This window comes from Priapulus caudatus, unplaced genomic scaffold, assembly GCF_000485595.1.
Source record: "Priapulus caudatus unplaced genomic scaffold, Priapulus_caudatus-5.0.1 Scaffold2, whole genome shotgun sequence".
Lineage (NCBI taxonomy): Eukaryota > Metazoa > Priapulida > Priapulimorpha > Priapulimorphida > Priapulidae > Priapulus > Priapulus caudatus.
Window position 1 is genome coordinate 480,632 of NW_014577063.1, and position 18,157 is coordinate 498,788.

General features: G+C 41.3%; 2 protein-coding genes across 2 annotated transcripts in view; one reads left to right on the forward strand and one right to left on the reverse strand.

Annotated features, from left to right (window-relative positions):
* Positions 1-2,394, forward strand: part of LOC106816865 (migration and invasion enhancer 1-like) — a 9,414-nt gene extending 7,020 nt beyond the window's left edge. The window contains exon 4 of the mRNA XM_014821540.1: positions 425-2,394. Within this exon, the coding sequence (XP_014677026.1) occupies positions 425-508 (84 nt within the window). The 3' untranslated portion in view covers positions 509-2,394. The remainder of the gene's footprint in view (positions 1-424) is intronic.
* An 8,459-nt stretch (positions 2,395-10,853) lies between these two features.
* Positions 10,854-18,157, reverse strand: part of LOC106819563 (ceramide synthase 1-like) — a gene marked incomplete in the record, with an annotated part of 20,693 nt that continues 13,389 nt past the window's right edge. The window contains 3 exon segments of the mRNA XM_014824208.1: positions 10,854-11,577; positions 12,336-12,457; positions 16,677-16,827. Coding sequence (XP_014679694.1) covers positions 11,418-11,577; positions 12,336-12,457; positions 16,677-16,827 — 433 coding nt within the window.

Consider the following 18,157-nt stretch of genomic DNA (forward strand, 5'->3'; position numbering starts at 1 on the left):
ATTTAATAAAATAAACCAAAATCGCATGGGGGGGAGATAGTGAGCGTGTCCTAACAATGATGTGTACGCAACTGCGTATCTGCATATCTGCGCCTAACAAATGTGTCACTACGCACAACTGAAATTGTACGTTCATAACCGTAGCAACAGACCCCAAATGAGCCCAGACGCTCTGCGGCTCTTGTTGCTATTACTACTATGTTCGTGTTTTTCCCCAATCTTTTCCCTGTTGATATTGGTGCAAGTGTCATCCAAGCTATGCAAACAGTTCCTCCCTATCCATATATGTCTCGTATATTTGGATGCAGTGGTAAAATAAGAAAATGGTAAAAGGAACTGCGGTAAGTTTTGATTTCGAATGGGCAAGCATGCTGGGTGTATGTGCTAGTGTGTTTCAAACGTATACCACTGTTTTTTTTCACAGATTGTTGATGCAGTACTTAAAATCCGGGAGGGAGAAGATGTGGAACAACTAACCAACTCCTCCTCACCATGTGTCCTCTTGTAGAAATAGGATTGGAGAGAATGCTTCTGACATTTTAGCCAATTATATGTAATTAGACGGCATTTTCTATTAAAGTATTGGCTGCTTCTTTATCATTTTTAATGACGAATTGCAACTAAAACTGTTCGAAACGTTGTTACTCCGATGACCAGAATGTCCAGCACAGCCTATTACTAGTGTGGAAAATGTCATTCAAATTTACAAATGCATTGTAAATTTGTAAGAAAATGAAGATTACTACTTTCATCAATGGAAAATTTTAATTCAGTCATCCTATATGCAATCGTAATTATGGGATTTAAACAGCACAATAACCTAGAACTATATATTGAAGATGAGTATTTTCAAAACTTCATCCTCAGTATATAGATAGACAAAACGTGAAATGATTAAAATTTCAATAAAAATTCTCCCGAATTTTAAATTGATTAATATTTCAATAATATTAAAGTTTATTTCATCATAAAACCTACTTAATTAACATTAGTCTCGGATGTGTGTGGGATTTTGTGAAAGCAGCAATATTTATATATTTATATGTATATACATATCTATTTATATATTTGCAGCATGTCCTGCTGCTGCTATCACTTGGTCATGATTGGTTGAGACTGGTGCATACGCCGTAACTCCGTACGCCCGCGTACACATATGGCTTACAAAAACAAATAAATCCAGTCCTACGCACTGCGCCACGCTTGAATTCTTGAATATTGTTGATGCAATTGTTGTGCATCTTTTAAGAAAATATGCTTGTTTTTGTGGTACTTTTATTAACAAAGCTGAATTTTGATGCATTTCCATCGATCTTACCGCAAAGCGCTCGGTTCTAATTTTCTTACTATTGATACAGAGGTAAGAGAGATATGCAAAAAATATGAACACAAATACAGCCAAATTGGCACATTTTGTGCAGTTTTCATGGTTTCAAAGTGCCCCTGTCTCGGCTCTCACATGGGGCATTTTCTCACCAGATGTGCGTGGCGTCTCACCTCGCTGCCTAGGCGCAAAGCGGCGAGGCAGCTCGTATATATATATTATATATATATATATAAGAGTTAAAATGCATTTCTACCTCATAGACTCGCTTACAACAGTACAATAGCTGTCTAAACATTTTGTTGTTATTCAGAGATTACGTAAGTTTGACAGTTGTAAATGCAATTAGACATGCATGCAGTTCTTGTTATCTAAAATTATTTTAGGAGTCATTTGAACTCTGCAATAGACCATAATTATCTCTAACGTGTTATTGCACTGAGATCATATGGATATATTATATGCAAGTAGCATATTTTTTAATAACAAGACTTGTATATAAAGGATTTAGCTGCAATGCCCCTTTAATGTGCAGGTTTCCTTATTATTTTGTGATGAAATGTACTCACATGCTAGTGACTTATAACTACGCATTAGGATGGGAATGTGATTATTTGCGTGCGCACAATCGGCCCTCGGTCCTGCTACCAAATTCGTTTTTTGGACAAATTTATTGATACTGACGATTTAAACGTCCAATGATCACATTTTCTTATATATATGGCAGGTAGTATACTCTTTCCTATTTCATAATTTGGTGGAAAGAGATATATTATATAGTTATATATAAACATGCATGTCACTTATTTACATACGTGGTTGATTAATAAACGTATTACATACACTAGGCTGGCTCTATCTTTGTTTATAAGATCCGATCATCACTCTAATATCGCTGGAGGAAAACTACCCTATCACTGCCGGACAGCGCTTCTATTGGTGTGGACATATGCAAACACGTGTTTTTATGTATCTGTGGTGTTGCATATGCGATTCATTCATGAACGTTATAAACAATAAACATTGTATCAAGAGCTAATAATACATTGCATTATGCTTTAATACATGTATTCTTATAGCTCTTGGTTGTATCTATACGTTATATCTATACTACGTTAACTCATTTCGCTCCGGGAAGGGGGCACCGGCACTTGGAACGTTTAAATTAAAAAAATATGGTAAATAAACACGAAAATGTATTTACTACCAAAGTCAAAATTTTCTCTACCAATGTTTCTCTACTTTCTTTCGCCTATTATTCTCTATTCTCTTTTTCTTGCCGATAATTTCCTGTAAATGCCGTTTAAAGGCTCCTCTGGAATACATGAGTAGGCCTACACTGCACACACGCCGTTGTACAGAGGGGGATATGCACGGCATTTACAGGAAGTTATCGGCAATAATAGGCGAAATGGAGTAGAGAAACATTAAGACTTTGGTAGTAAATACATTTCGTGTTAATTTACCATCATTTTACTATTGAAACGTTCCAAGTGCCTGTGGAAGAAGGGGTGAAAAGTCACACGCGGTTTATGTTCTGGGCAATTGACCGTTAGCAGTTCGCCAACGGCCATGTAATGGTTTGTACATTTCGACGCGTACAACCAACACCAGGTCACAACCAGTTCAGTCAACACCAGTTCAGTCAACACCAGTTCAGTCAACACCAATTCAGTCAACACCAGTTCAGTCAACACCAGTTCACAACTTCACAACCAACACCAGGTGAAATACGCACGCTGGCAACAAGTTGGTGTTTTCACCTCGACATTAATTCTCACATGTAAGAGGTGATTGAAGCTTTACGTTTTCTTACAGGGTTTTTCTGCCATCTATCAAGTAGATTACTCATGCGTGCATACGACATATTGATTCTGTCAGTTAGCAGCGGCTGAAAAAAGCATGTAAAAAACTTGTGAAATGATATATGTCTGTAGCGTGCAGGCAACGGGGCAACGCGAGGAGAACGCGTGATTGGAGCAGCCGGCTGAAAGGTGCGATAGGATATGTTTACTAGGCACTTCTAATTTTAACATATATTTTACGATATATTAAAGAATGATGCAAAAACCCTCAAAAGTGCCCTAACTATAACCCTAACCCTAACCCTGACCCTAATTAAATTTAAAATATATGTTAAAATTAGAAGTGCCTAGTAAACATATCCTATCGCACCTTTCAGCCGGCTGCGTGATTGGACGGGAGCCGGGAAATACCGGAAAAAATTTTGCGTAAAACGCGTATACATGTATATATATATATATACAGAGAGAGAGAGGAAGCAAATGATTAATTGATAGCATTGATAGCCACGTATATGAGAGTAATGGGCATATCTATATAATAATTTGAGTAGTGTCGTTCTGTTTGTTCCTGCATAACTTCTAGGCGCGTGCACAAATCCGGCTGAAATTTTTCGTGCTTCATTCCTACGCATCAGGTTCGATTCTAACACTTTGCGTTTTGTTATTTATTGGGTTCAATGTTTAAAAAAAAAAAATTTAGAAAATCTAATGCAAAATCTCCCTGGAAAACATGCACGATTCAGTTCACTTCCGCTAGGTGCGCTGGCTGTAGACTTACAAACACGCAACCACAGGCTAAGGGTCAGTAGTCTGTCACGTAACCTTGCAGCAGGGGCGTGTACAGGGGGGGGGGTCCCCTGCTCGCGCAGAAAACGCATCTAAGGGGGTCTAATTTCAAATTTTTTCTGGAGGACGGGCCCAGGGATCGCTCCGCGTTCGCGTGCTCGGCAAGTTTGGGTGTACGCATTAGAGCCCCCCCCCCCCTGGTTACAGAATCCTGTAGGGGGGCCTACACGCGCCCTGGTGCAGTGGATTCGCCAGGGCACACGCGCGCTGGCTGTGATCAAGTCTCCGCTCCAGCTGCACGCTAGCACTCAGCGATATCTATCTATCAATGCTATCTATTTTTCCATCTATCTATCTATCTATCCTATCAATCTATCTATCTATCTATATATATATATATATATATATATATCTATATATATATTATATCCATTAATCAAATGTGAACATGTGACCCTTGACCTTGGGTGAGAGGCTGCTGGCAAAATCAAGTAGGGTTCGCACCGCCCCTAAGGTGCCACCTCTGGACGCAAGTTTGGAAGTTACTACCTCCAACGGTTTCAGAAATATCGAGCAGCACAGACAGACACGTCCACACGCCGCGTGCCACAGGTCGTCGAGGGGGCGGCGCAACGCACGCGGCGCACGGCACGCACCGTGTGACTGGCGCAGTCACGACACACACAACACAGATGCACAAACGGCGCGAAAACAATACGTTCCGCTACGTACACTACGTGCGGAGGATATAAACATATAAACCATTACTGCGAAGCGTTTGCATACATTTTTCCAAGAATCATTACTACAGTCAAACACCGTTAGTAGAAAACTGACGGCCAAAAGAAAAATAATCGTATTAAACGGGTCCCGTATATTACATTAGCCTTAATTTGAAGAGAAAAACAATGGATTAGAAGGTGTGTACAAAGTGTTTTATATAGAAATGAATATACCGGAAAGAAAATTTTATGTTAGTAACAGGATCCTTGTATTATTTTCTTCGTATCAAGTTAATATTTTACTAAAAGATTACTATGAATCGGGGCGGGATTTAGAGACATCGTAGTCTCATCAGCGTAACGAGCGAATATGGCCGCCCGAGGCGGCTATTTTGCGAGTATGCATACGGGTACGTTCCTCGTGCATGTACTGCGTGCGTGCGTGCGTGCGTGCGTGCGTGCGTGCGTATGCCCCGAACGTGTGCAATACGTCGCTGTGTCACGCAATATCAATGCGTGCGTGTGTCACAGGAATACAACTAGGTAACCTAAGCGTCCATGTGCTAAAATATATGCAGCTGTGAGCTGTGAGACGCGCGACTAGCTATTCTATAGGCTTTCCACAAGGACACAGTTTTTTTATGACAATGCCGTTTTTTATTTGTCCTTGCAGAAATTTATCAACCCTCATGTGCAAATATATCTCAAATATAAATGCCTCGGATCCATGAATTCCTCTGCATGTTTTATGGCGAAGATTGATAACGGCAACATCAATGCACTTCTTATTTCATTATAGGACATGTATTATTATTACATGTAAAATAAAGAATAAAACTCATAATAAAAACATTTATTAGACTAAAGCTTTCATAACATTTTTTCTTTTATTTAATACATGTTTGACATGTTGATACATGCGCGGAATTCTTTTGACCGAAATGTAACCGATGTTTTGATTCAATTTTCAAAGTGGACGACAAGTTTTTTTTTGTGACTCAAAGTGAGCAAACATGCATATGTTGTGACTAAAAAAGTACACATTTAATTTACACATAGTCTAAATGTAAAAATTGACTGGCACCCATAACAGGCGCACTTCTTTGGTAAAGCACGAGGTATTGTTACTTGTGCGACCGTAGTCATCGTCGTCAGTGAATACATATCACAGATGAGCACGACCTGTGTTCAACAAGAAATCAAAGATGAATCACGCCATTGTCATTCTGTGCGCAGTTCCCATGGTCCCTGCGCACTGGATCAGTCAAGCACGGGAGTAGAGTCCCTCTATATAAAAGGACACTACACGGGAGGTCGCCGTAGCGCCCCCTACCAGTGTTTTCATTAGTAATCGACCTTGCACCAATTATAGCTCTGATCCTTAATCAAATGTCTACACTCATCTCTTCATGTGGCTGCACCCGATTGGGTGGCAAGATTATTGACATAATTTAAGTAGAGGTATTGATGGAATGTACGAGTATTCAGCTCTCAACAAGTTGACACTGCCTACATACATCCGACTTTCTACAGATTAGTGCGTAAATTTAACAAACACTGAACACAATTTTAAACTGTAAAAAACTCACTTGCAATATACAACCCTGCACAGTGCACACCTAGAATAACCACCTGCTTACTGCGCGAACGCAAGTGTTGGCAAGTGTGACATGACGTGCGTGAAACCGACCATACTGTTAAACATCAGGTATATCCATGTCCGCAGGTAGATTCACTTCGCTCGCTAAAATGCAAAAGCACATCTGCTATGACAGAAACTAGTGCGCGGATGACTAAAACGAACAACTAGTGTTCAATAACTCTACATCCCAAACCCGGAGCAGTGACCGTAGGCGTGTATATCCACGTCTTTGTGCGTGCGTGTGAAACACACGTCACATAACTATTATGTCAAATGCAGACGTGACGACGCAAATGATTGGGAAAAATATGTGCTATAGTTTTGTTTGTCCTAAAACATCGATACTGAAGCGCATTATACTACAATATGAAATATTCACTTTGAAAACTGATGATCCGTAATTTAAAGCGAATGAAAACAAAACTATAGAATAGAGAAATTCCAGCTTATCGGAGCCTCTACACACAGCGCAGCTGTACGTTAGGCATATACTACTAGGAGTGTCATAATGCAGAGAAGTGTCTACATTATGACACTGCCGATACTACCATCATGTGTCCACCAGCGATTTCATGGATAAACAGATGAATAACTTAGAAGGCAATTACATAAATAATATCTCTACACTTCGTTGCTGCAATGCTTTTAGGGACAGTGTAAAGTAGTTCAATTCTTTATATCAACACCGGTGTTGGAAAAAAGAGGACATACATCTTTCCCTTGCCCCTTAGGTGACCATTCTTGTAGCCATTCGCCACATATTAAAAATGCCAGAGTAACAATCGGGAAAAAAATTTGACTGCAATTGAATTTGTTATCTAAAGCCTGGCGCACATTGCCGAACATTTTCCCGAACAAATGTTCGTCCGAACAAATGTTTTTGTCAGGCAATGTGCGGGTGAACAATTGCTGACCGCACATTGCCGAACATTTCATGGAACATTGCTACGATAATGTTTTTGAGCAAAATGTTCGGCAATGTGCGCCGGGCTTTAGCGAACACTGAGAATCCAAGACCGAATATTTAATTTCTTCTCTCATACCGTTATTAAACGAGCATGATCTCTATGCAATATGCCAGGACGACGGAACAATGGCGTATAATTGCAGATATTTTCTTCAGGATTTTAATATCCAACTCAAAACTGTTTGTCGACATGACAAAACTAACATCAAATGTATAGCATATACGTTAAAATGCACAAAAGTAGACCAAGATTCTGGTGGTAACCTTTCACGTTACACTGCTAAATGTCAATTAAAGGTTTCCTTATCCATTAGAAACACTGGAAAGGTCAATGACAAGTTCTTAGTTGTACAAAAACTCAAGCGGCACTAACGCATGATAAATGAATTACCATGGCCTGAGCAGAACCAGCCTGTCAACGGACGCCAAAGACTACACTTATAACCCACATTACTATGTCAGACCTTTCATTGTAATCCCATGTAATAACACCTATAATGAAATGTCATTAGTAAAAAAATTTTACAAGATCGAAATAACTGGACGAGACATTCGATTTCAGACAGTAATGGCATTTCCTAGGCATCATTTTCTTAAGATGCGCCGCTATACGAGTTGCAATTGGTAACAATGATAACAGGCATTTGAAGGTTATTTACACATAAATTAGATAGATATAATGGCAGCTGGTTGACGGACAGTAGTGTGTAACTTTTTCTGAGTTGAAATTTTTAACATACATACAGTCAAACCTGTATAAAACAGCCACTTAAGACAAAACAGCCTTTGCAGACAGGTGGCCATCATATTACAGGCCAATTTTCCAATTGCCAATTGCCAATTGCCAATATGCGAGATATACAATGTATATTATGGGCTTGTATTTTAAGTTTAATTGTAAGTATTTTTTGTTTTTTTAGTGTCATGCTCTTTTTGTCGTTCCATTGCTTCCCCATTTCCAGCTTTCTGGTAGGGACATTCTACCCCATTTACATCAATCTCAGTAAGCCACATCGGATGAAAACGACATGAACCATACAAAATCAGTGGGCATTAGACACACTGAGCAGTTAGCCGCTCTGTACAGCATTTATAACGCAGCATTTTCCAATTTTTATAGCTGCTACGTGTAGGTGGACATTCTACAGATATGACAAGTAACACAGGTTTGACTGTGTGCAACTATACACAGTGTGGATTGCTATTTCCCTGAATACCTCATTGCACCAGCAGGACACTCCATGAACAAGTATCGCGTTCACACGGTAATCGTTTGGCTCGAGCTAAATGGGCTAAATTTGGCTCAGGCTAAATCAAGTGAATACTGTCTGTCAAATTCAAATTCAAATTCAAATAAATTTTATTGCACAAATATCTCACAGATACTTAGGCAGTATGTCACGAGATGGCGTTGTGTAGGATTCAGTGTTTACTTCCGTTCCGAGTTCAATTATCAATCTTAAAAACATGCATCCTGATCAAATTTTTCACATTTTTATACTGTTTTGGACTTTATTTCGTCGAAGTACACGTTCGACACTCGTGGCATCTACCGTTCTACCGATTTAGCTGGTGCTAAAATTTGGCTCGGGCCTGGTCAGACGTTTACGATGGGACCAAATTGGCTCGTGCTAACTCGGCACGGCCCCGAAAAACCGTCCGTGTCAACGCACAGCTCGAGCCAAATTTGGCGCGGGCCTAATTAGGCTCGGGCTAAAAACGTCCGTGTGAACGCGCCCAAGGTAAAGCGCAAAATTGTAAATGTTTTAGTGACTATATAACATATGTGTATAGGCCATCCGTACTAACCGAGCTTTTAATCACTCAAGATTATGCATGTTTAAAAAACAAAATTTCAATAAAACGAAATTGATGGCAATGGAATAGTGTGAATTGAAGGTGACAAAACTTTTGTTGCTTAATAAAGCTAGAAGGCTATTGCAACACAAAATACGAACTGTACATGTGATGTATCATATAAATGTATACATAACATGAATCAAGCCCCGTCATAGTTAATCACGGGGCTGGGTAAAGCCCGGCGCACATTGCCAAACATTTTGCTCAAAAACATTATCGTAGCAATGTTCCATGAAATGTTCGGCAATGTGCGGTGAAAAAAGTCGCCGAACATTTGTGCCGAACAATGTTTCTGAAGATCGGAAATGTTTGATATCTCAAACATTGTTCGTCGAATGTTCGTCAATGTGCGCTGAATGTCGAACAATTCTAGGAACATTTGTAAAGTAGTAACCAATAGCAGCACGATATGTGGTCACATGATTTTTGTGCCCAATCATGCACCGATCACGTGACTCCACTCCCGTACAACACAGCTACTAGACGGCGCCACGAGGTTGTTCGCTGCAAAATGTTTGGCAATGTGCGCTCAGCAATTGTTCACCCGCACATTGCCAGACAAAAACATTTGTTCGGACAAACATTTGTTCGGGAAAATGTTCGGCAATGTGCGCCAGGCTTAACAATACAGTATACCATTGAAAAGATATTGGCTCGTTTCTAACGTTGAAATACATTCTGTAACTAAAGCCAATGTCAAATGGATTTTACTCATATTAACCGTCTCAAATCTGTCATAATATCTGTCTCACTGTTGGAGCCATTTGCGTTTCTATCAGTTAATCTCAATCGCCACATCATAAACATACCCATGGACTGACGTGATCACTCTAGTACGGCCAGCAATTATAATACTAATCAAGAATAACATCCCTGCAGGAAAATAGTTGGTGTGATATCTCATTGTGCTAGCATAATTCAAAGTTTACTTAGATTAGAGGAAGCAAATGTGACTATTTATATCCAATAGGCAAAACATTTTAGGTTGTAATGGTTCAACAATGCATTCTGATTCCTAGTTGTCCCTGTACTATAATTCAAACTGTTACTGCGGAATGGTCACGCGATATTAAAACTCGAACTGGTTCATGCAAAGAGGCCACTTGGTCTTAAAAGACACTGCTTATTAGGTGGAGCTCAAGTATATATTATTGATATAGGCCATCTAAATAACCAAAACCACAAAATGCATTTTTACTTTTAGCACGTTACAATAGAATCTTAACTGAGATCGACTCTACTTGTGTAGTCACTCATTTCCGATAGATTTAGGAAGGAGACTGGACTGGAGAATTAACTGGGTGCCTGCAGCAACATTAAAAATATAATTTTACGTTCTTAGACTCTCTTAAGTAATGGGGCAAACTTTTTTACTTCCTTACTATTTTATGTATAAAAATAGAGGAAATACTGAGATGTCGGAACTAAGCTAGCTAGATTAAGATGGGCGGCTAGAGAGCTAATTTATGTCTTGATGGGCTTGGCACAGGATAATTTAACATATAGTAGACAGATGCAGGTAGTCAATTATTTTGACAAACTGAAGTTGTTTTGATGATTTTAATAGTGGGTGGGACACATTACGATGCTTGACCAACACTTACCAGCCAAGACCTCTGGCCAATAAAATATCTGAAATAAAGTGAAATTTAACAATGCTCATCACTTAAAACACAGTTCAAGACTAACGTGGACCTTGTTGGAAATTTTGTGTAAAGTTTGCAACCCCACACTTGTGACCCTGCGGATTAATTACATGCCACAGAAATCAATACAAATAAAACAACCTCCAATTAATAAAATGTTAAAAATGGTTGGAAAAATGTTAATTACAAACAGAAGCGATTGATCACATGTGCCTCAGCAACCAGTGATCATCGATCACACCATTGGGTCGACTAGATACTATTCTCTAGCAATCAAGCCTTTGCCAAACGGGCTTTTTGTTCGGGTGCTCGTTGAGATGTCAATAAGAAATTGAGGGGTAAAATAACGATTACCACTACCTTTACCGCGAGCACGGCGTCGGGGTGGGCACGTCACCTCACATCTGATGACACACCGCGCGAGGCACTGTCAATTCATTCATACAGAAAATACATTGCACGGACGCACACTCCCTTCCCTCCGGCTTTCTCGAGAAAATTTACAGCGATTTGGATTACCGTTGAATGTGGACGCGAGTGCGAGAAATCGTTGAACTGACTACACATCACCAAAACCGACCATGGGAAGAACACGGCTTGCCTGCGACGGCGGCGGCGCCGCCGCGCACCGAGCGTGAGAGCTGCAGGCAGACGGGAGGGTGTCGCTACTCGGCTGCAGCGTCCTGCGTCGCAACGTTCCGCTTGTACGCCGCGGTCGCCGCCGGCGATGTTCCGTTCATCCTCACGCCATCGGGGCCCGCCCCGTTCCTGCACTTCTCCTCCTCCATGATCGCACTCATCCCAGATGACTGCTCTCTCAGCACCCTACAAGGCGGCAGAGGGCGGTTAGTTGTGAGTAGTACAAATATATGCCTGGAGCTCGTCTGCCACCTGGCTTTAATGTCATTGAGGGAATAACAACGAAAGGGCTTCAATCCTCTGCCGTGGTTATCAAAAAATCCTTTGTCGGTGTTACATTTTTTTTGCAGCCAGTTTCTTTGCGGAAAATAAAAGGAAACTATGCCCTGCCTGCACTAGCCACCTCCTAATCTAATATCAAGTCAATAATTGCCCTCTGGGTTCTGTCCTCTATAACACACTGCTGTAAGACCTGATAAATCAGCATATTGATTCATAATCACATGATAACAAACTACATCTCTCCCCACCCTGCAAGCTATTGTGAGCCAGTCTGAAAAAAACATCACCACCAACCAAACGAATGTAATTACAATATATAATTTGCCTAAAATGCTACACAATGTAAAATATAACAAGAAAACGTAAATTTAAGCAGCATCGCCAAATGGCTTATGACTAGCCTAGCTAATACTGTCAACTTTAAACTTGTAATTAAACAGTTTCCACGATGCTTTACAGAACAAGACAAGTCTCGTATGATATTATACAGCTCCCGCAGGGCGAAAACCTTGATCAGAACGTTTAGATAGGCCAAGTCACATGTGGTAAAGGGCTATAATATGCAGGAACTGACCACACGCGATCATGAGTGCCTGTGCACGCTCACCAATGTTGAAAAGAAAAATTTCTCTATGAACAGCCATGGATGCCAAAATACTCACCCATTGACTGCAGCTGTTTTTTGCTGCAACTTTGAAGATGCATTGTCACTATCATATTCTCTTGTATCAACCATCTCGGTCATCTGCCCTGTTGCTACTTTGTACAGGAAGACCACTATGAACTGTAAAGAAAATTGCATATTTCTAATTTCTTTCGTCATACATTTTGTTAAAAATTAAAAATGCTACAATGCAATGTGGTGACTAAAAGGCACAACGTATAGTAGTTGTAGTAGTAGTAGTAGTAGTAGTAGCATATTTTATCAAAACAGGGTGGCTACAAAACAACAACAATACTGGTTTCCATGTAGGCCCTGTTATCATACATGATACATCACTTTTACACACACACACATAATGAAAATGTAATAATAAATGTACTAAAATATACCAAGACAAAATATTATACAGTATAAAATACACGCCTAGTAAAACCATTTATGTATTTTAAGATCTGGAGTCCCTGGTATTAACTAACAAGTGCCGCAGAGCGACTGGGCTCATCTGAGGTATGTTGCTACGGTTTATAAACGTACATTTTCAGTCGTGCCGTAGAGGACACCTTTGTTTAGGCCGCAGATATGCAGAATACGCAGTTGCGTTACACATCATTTCAGCAAAACATTTTTTTTATTGCAGAGAGAGAGAGAGCGACTGAGGAAGGATGAAAGAGAGGGGGTTGAGAGAGAGAAAAGAGAGAGAGAGAATGTTGGAGAGTCAGTCAAGACTAATCTGTTTATATACAAATAACACCACGCAGTGCAGCTTACTGTATCAGTTACGTCATTCGATTGAAATGCTACATTCCGATTTTCGCCGCGGCGGCGTCCAAACCTTTCGACGAAGATGGCTCGGGCAAAGGTAAGGCAGCACGGCACGGTTATAAACATACAGATTTCTTCAATGTCCGCGGGAAAGAAAACACATTTCAACTGACAAGTCAACCATCCGGCTCTGCAGCATCACAAGCAGCATGCCTCCACCATATCCCGAATTGCCACCACTACTGTAACTGTCGCGGACGAGAGCCATGGCCAAGGACAGTACCAAAACTGGCAAAAAATTTTCTATTGGGTAGGTTTAACGATTCATTTCTGCAACTTACTTTATCTCAGATTGATTAAAACTAAGTAAAGAAAGTAATTTCTTTCTGCACTATTTGAGCGCAATATAACCATTTGGACCTTGATCCTTGCCAGAACATTCTTCTCACTCGTGTTTCCGATAGTCGATGGCGTGTGGGCCATTACTGCGCTATGTGCAGGCGCAATAGATAATCTGAACTAGTTGCTACCTTCGTTTAGCCCATTGCTGCTGATACTATCAGCCACGCCACCTGACACGCAAGCGTAAGCGGCCTGCATACCTCCCAAATTCCATTGGTTGATACCAAATCACGTGCTTGAAACTCCTGTTTTATGGTGCGATTGTGACCCTAAACCCTCCCAACTCTAACCCTATAAAAAAAAAAAAGTTATTAAATTGTTGTAAATAAAATCATGTAAATATTTTGCGGTTTAAATTGGAAAAAAAACAGTTAATGGCATAAAGATAGCAAAAATACAGAAAACAGGAAAATAATTAAAAAACAGCATGGGATTCGATCCATACGAGCCTTTCAAGCCGTGACGCCCGTGCTCTACGCGGTTCGTCTATCAGGCTTAAATGCAAGTAGGACTTATTTATAGTGCCTTAATCAAAAACAGACGTTTGTGCTAAGTGCCTACTTGACATCTGTGATTCCCAACGTACAGAATCTCATATAGAGAATGAAGGTTCATATATTGCATTTAAGGCCGCGTAAACGTTGTTCAAAGTAAGTTTTGCATTGCAGAATTCTCACTTGTGAAATTTAAAGTCTTCCACGATCACACAAGTACATCAAACACAGTTCAGTCCTTTGTTACACAGTCAACAAATCCATGTTTAACCCTCCTCTTGCAGGGTCCAAAAGGTTATCAGACACTTACTCTTCGCACGTCAGTGAGAAAGCAATTTCATTGGTCCTTTACAATAAAGTGATAAACAAGTGACGCGAGAAGCGACAGCCCGCTCATCTAACGTACTATCCTCTTTAGTGCGGTGACTTCCTGTGGGGCAGTGGTGGGATTTCTAGTAAACCCTGTTAGCTTCCAAATGTTGTTCACATTACACGCCGAAACAGTGGAAGGCAACAGGCATGCCTATCAGGCAACCCTTCTCAAAAGAAATGTTCGTTGGGGATCGTTATGAAAGTTGCCACAGATGGCGCGTTACGTTTTAATGACTGTTCTTAACATTCAAGATGGAAGCTCCCATTTCTTACGTAGTTTAGCAACAACTATTTGCGAGACAGAATTAGCGTAAGCACTCATCCATCTTACCTACGCAAGCCGTACATGGCTGAAATAGAGAGCTGCCACCTTGTAACTAATTAACGCAGGCAAAAAACTACACAGTACTATCACCACCACATGCCACTGGCAGTGGCCACTGCAGTGGCACAAGTTACATGTAACACACTGACAGTACAGAATGCCATTAGATATTTATACGATTATAAGGAGCAAAACCTATCTTCAACCAATTTAGCACTTTTGAAATTTCACTGTACATTGTAGCCTGCATACATCTCAGGCATGGATATAAATTCTACATAGCACACCCGAGCAAGCTTCACAATTCTTTTCTAAAGTAAAGAAATCCATGTTTAACCTGCCTCTTGAGGCGTCAAAAAGGTTATCCGGACACTTACTCTTCGCCATTTTGTCAGCGGAAAGGTACATTTTATGCGTCCTTTCAATAAAAATGGTATGTCACCGCTTGAAAAAAGTTTTCTCAATCGCTCCGTCAGACCAATGTCCTCAGAAAAATGTCTAAAAATCTGGCCTGCTGTGCCCATTGACCTTTGACCCTGTGACCTCCAATTTGGACATGATGGCGTTTCCTACCATGATGCCTATCACACCAGACTATCCACAAAGCCTCGGTCGCAGCCCGTTTAGATTTTTGTCGCAATTTCTGCATTTCCTCCCTATACCTTAAGTTAGGACGGGAATCGTTCCCCCTTCTTTTACACTCTTGAACCTTTGACCTTTGACCCCCAGCTTCGACATCCCAACTGCGTTTCTCGGATTACCCCCCAACGTCCCAACTTCGAATCCGTACGTCGAGCCGTTTAGATTTGTGCCCAACTGTTGACGGACGCACGGACAATCGATGCAATTCTACAAAGCTGCATCTGACTTCGTGAGATGAGCTAAAAAATGCGAGGTCAGCGCTGAAACAAAAAGTTTTCCACCTGTACCATTCCTCAGAAAATGTCTGATATCTGACTCTTTCCCCCACTGCCCCTTTGACCCGCGACCTCTAATTTTGCACTGGTAATGGGTGTTTCCTGCCCCATCACACTATACACCAAAATATTAAGACATAGGTGCGAGTCGTTCAGATTTGTGCCGCAATTCCGTATTTCCTCGTATACCTTTCAGTTAAGCCGGGAAAATATTCCCCCTCCGTTGACACATCTCGCACCTTTGACCATGACCCCCAATTGGTCATGACGAATCCTTTTCACGATCCCCCCCCCCGCACAGCGTCCCGAATTCGTGACCGTACCGGTCGAACGGTTAAGAATTTGTGCCCAACTGTTTGACGGACGCCACACACGCACGGCACGCACGCACGCTCATGCACGATTCTTACAAGCTGCATCTTGACTTCGTCAGATGAGCTAAAACCTGATATATTTCAATTTAAAGATGCTAGCGTACATCACAGTTTTTAATCTGCGTGTCAGTCATGTTGTTTCACAAGCATTGCCCTCCATGGCAAATTAGAAACTATTTTTCCAGATTGGCAAATCTTAACAGAAGATAAAAACATCTTATTTATATTTCTAGTTGCATAGTTATGAATTTGATCCGTCATGGTAACAAGGCTCGATAAATAGTCCGGAGCATGTGAGTATCATTCCAAGTTTAAACTAGAGCACTCGCCGATGAGCCCAACAGACCTCCGCCCAAAGCAGCTGAATTCTCTCTGAGATGTGAAATTTTTATATTAATTTAATTAAGTGCGGAAAATGTTTTTTAATTATTCGGAATCCGGCATTTTAGCTGCGATGCGTGCAAGCGTGCGGGAAGGACTGTGGTTGCCCTTAGCTGGCACTGGTGGTTGCCGTGTTTGTAAGTCTACAGCCCAGCGCACCTAGCGAAGTGAACTGAAACGTGCATGGTAACACACCAAACCCACAAACAACACTCAAAGACACGCCGGGTGAAAAACATAAAACCTCCGCCAAGCCGCTGGCTGGAGGTAATAAGAACAATGCACACAACTACATAAAAAAATTATCTGTACCTGAAACCAGTAGACGTTCATTAACTGCAGTATCCAGAGAAGCACATTGAAAAAGAACCAGAAGGGTACGTAGGTAGGGTCTCTCAGCATGGCACCATAACCGGCAGTGTACAACACTTTCAGTGGGAACCAGTACAGTCTGAACAGAAACCTGTGAATGAAATAAGCTGATATAACGCAAAACATAAACTAAGACGCATGCACGAAAGTGCATATAAACTAAGCATGTTCATTTCATAAGTTCAAGTTCATTTCTATAAACATTACACATAGTCTATATATAGCCCAGGGTTCTGCCCACGGTGGGCGGCGGTGGGCGGGTGTGCCCGGCACTCGCGGTTGCCGCCCGGCACTATATATCTCCGCCCGGCACTAATTTTTGATATAAAAAAAATAAATAAATAAAATAAAATAAAAAAAGGTCTGATATATGGGCTTTTTATTGCTCAGAATGCAGGAAATTGAGTTTCAGACTATCCAAAATCAAAAATTTTCCCGGACTCCCTAGATTGACTTCGTGCCCACGGCGATTGCAACTTGCGACCTGGATGCGCCCGGCACTAAAAAATCCTGGGCAGAACCCTGATAGCCTATATATAATAAAGTCTCATGCAATTCTCGAGGAGCTATTTTATCTCCGTCTATATCTTCTCGTGATTACGGTCGAATCTAAGTCAACAGTAGTATTGCTTCACATCCAGTTGGTATCACCAAGTGTAACAGTTATGGAGTGCATAGTCTAGGGTCAAGGACGATGATAAGTCACCTGATGTCACAGACCAATTTCTATTTGCGACCGTTTCCCTCGGGGTAGGGCGAGTATTAGATTACACCCAATTGTACGATTAGCTTTACCAATGGCAATGAACCCAGTACTGTAACGCAGTAACAGTCGCTTAGAGACTAGATCCATGGAAACACCCCTGTGAATAACTACTACATGTACATACTGGTTAATTGTCAAGTTAGGAAACGTATATTACACAGGTCTGGTCAGCTGACGAAACTTGACATTGGCAATATACTCAATTTGCTGTCTTCACATGATGTGAGAGCAGGGGAAAAAATACACGGGGGCGGCGGGCGATTTCGCCCTCGAAATGCCAAAAAGAGCCCCCGAAAACATGATATCGGGGGCGAGTGTGTACTGTACTGTATTGCATTCAATCAAGCACGAGCCGCCGCCCACGCGTATATACGTGTGTGCCTGTGCGCGTGCTTGCGTGTGTACCTGCGCGCGTGCGCGCGTGCGTGCCTGTGTGTGCCGGTGTGCCTGCGGGCGTACTTGCGTGTGCCTGCGCGCGTGCGTGCGTGCGTGCCTGTGTGTGCCGGCGGGCGTGCTTGCGTGTGTGCCTGCGCGAGTGCGTGCCTGCATGCGTGCGTGCGTGTGTATTCATATTAATTCAAGTAATCATATTATCAAGTACTATAAAAGGAAAGGTTTATTTACTGTCATACTCATATCTGTTTATCTTGCTAAC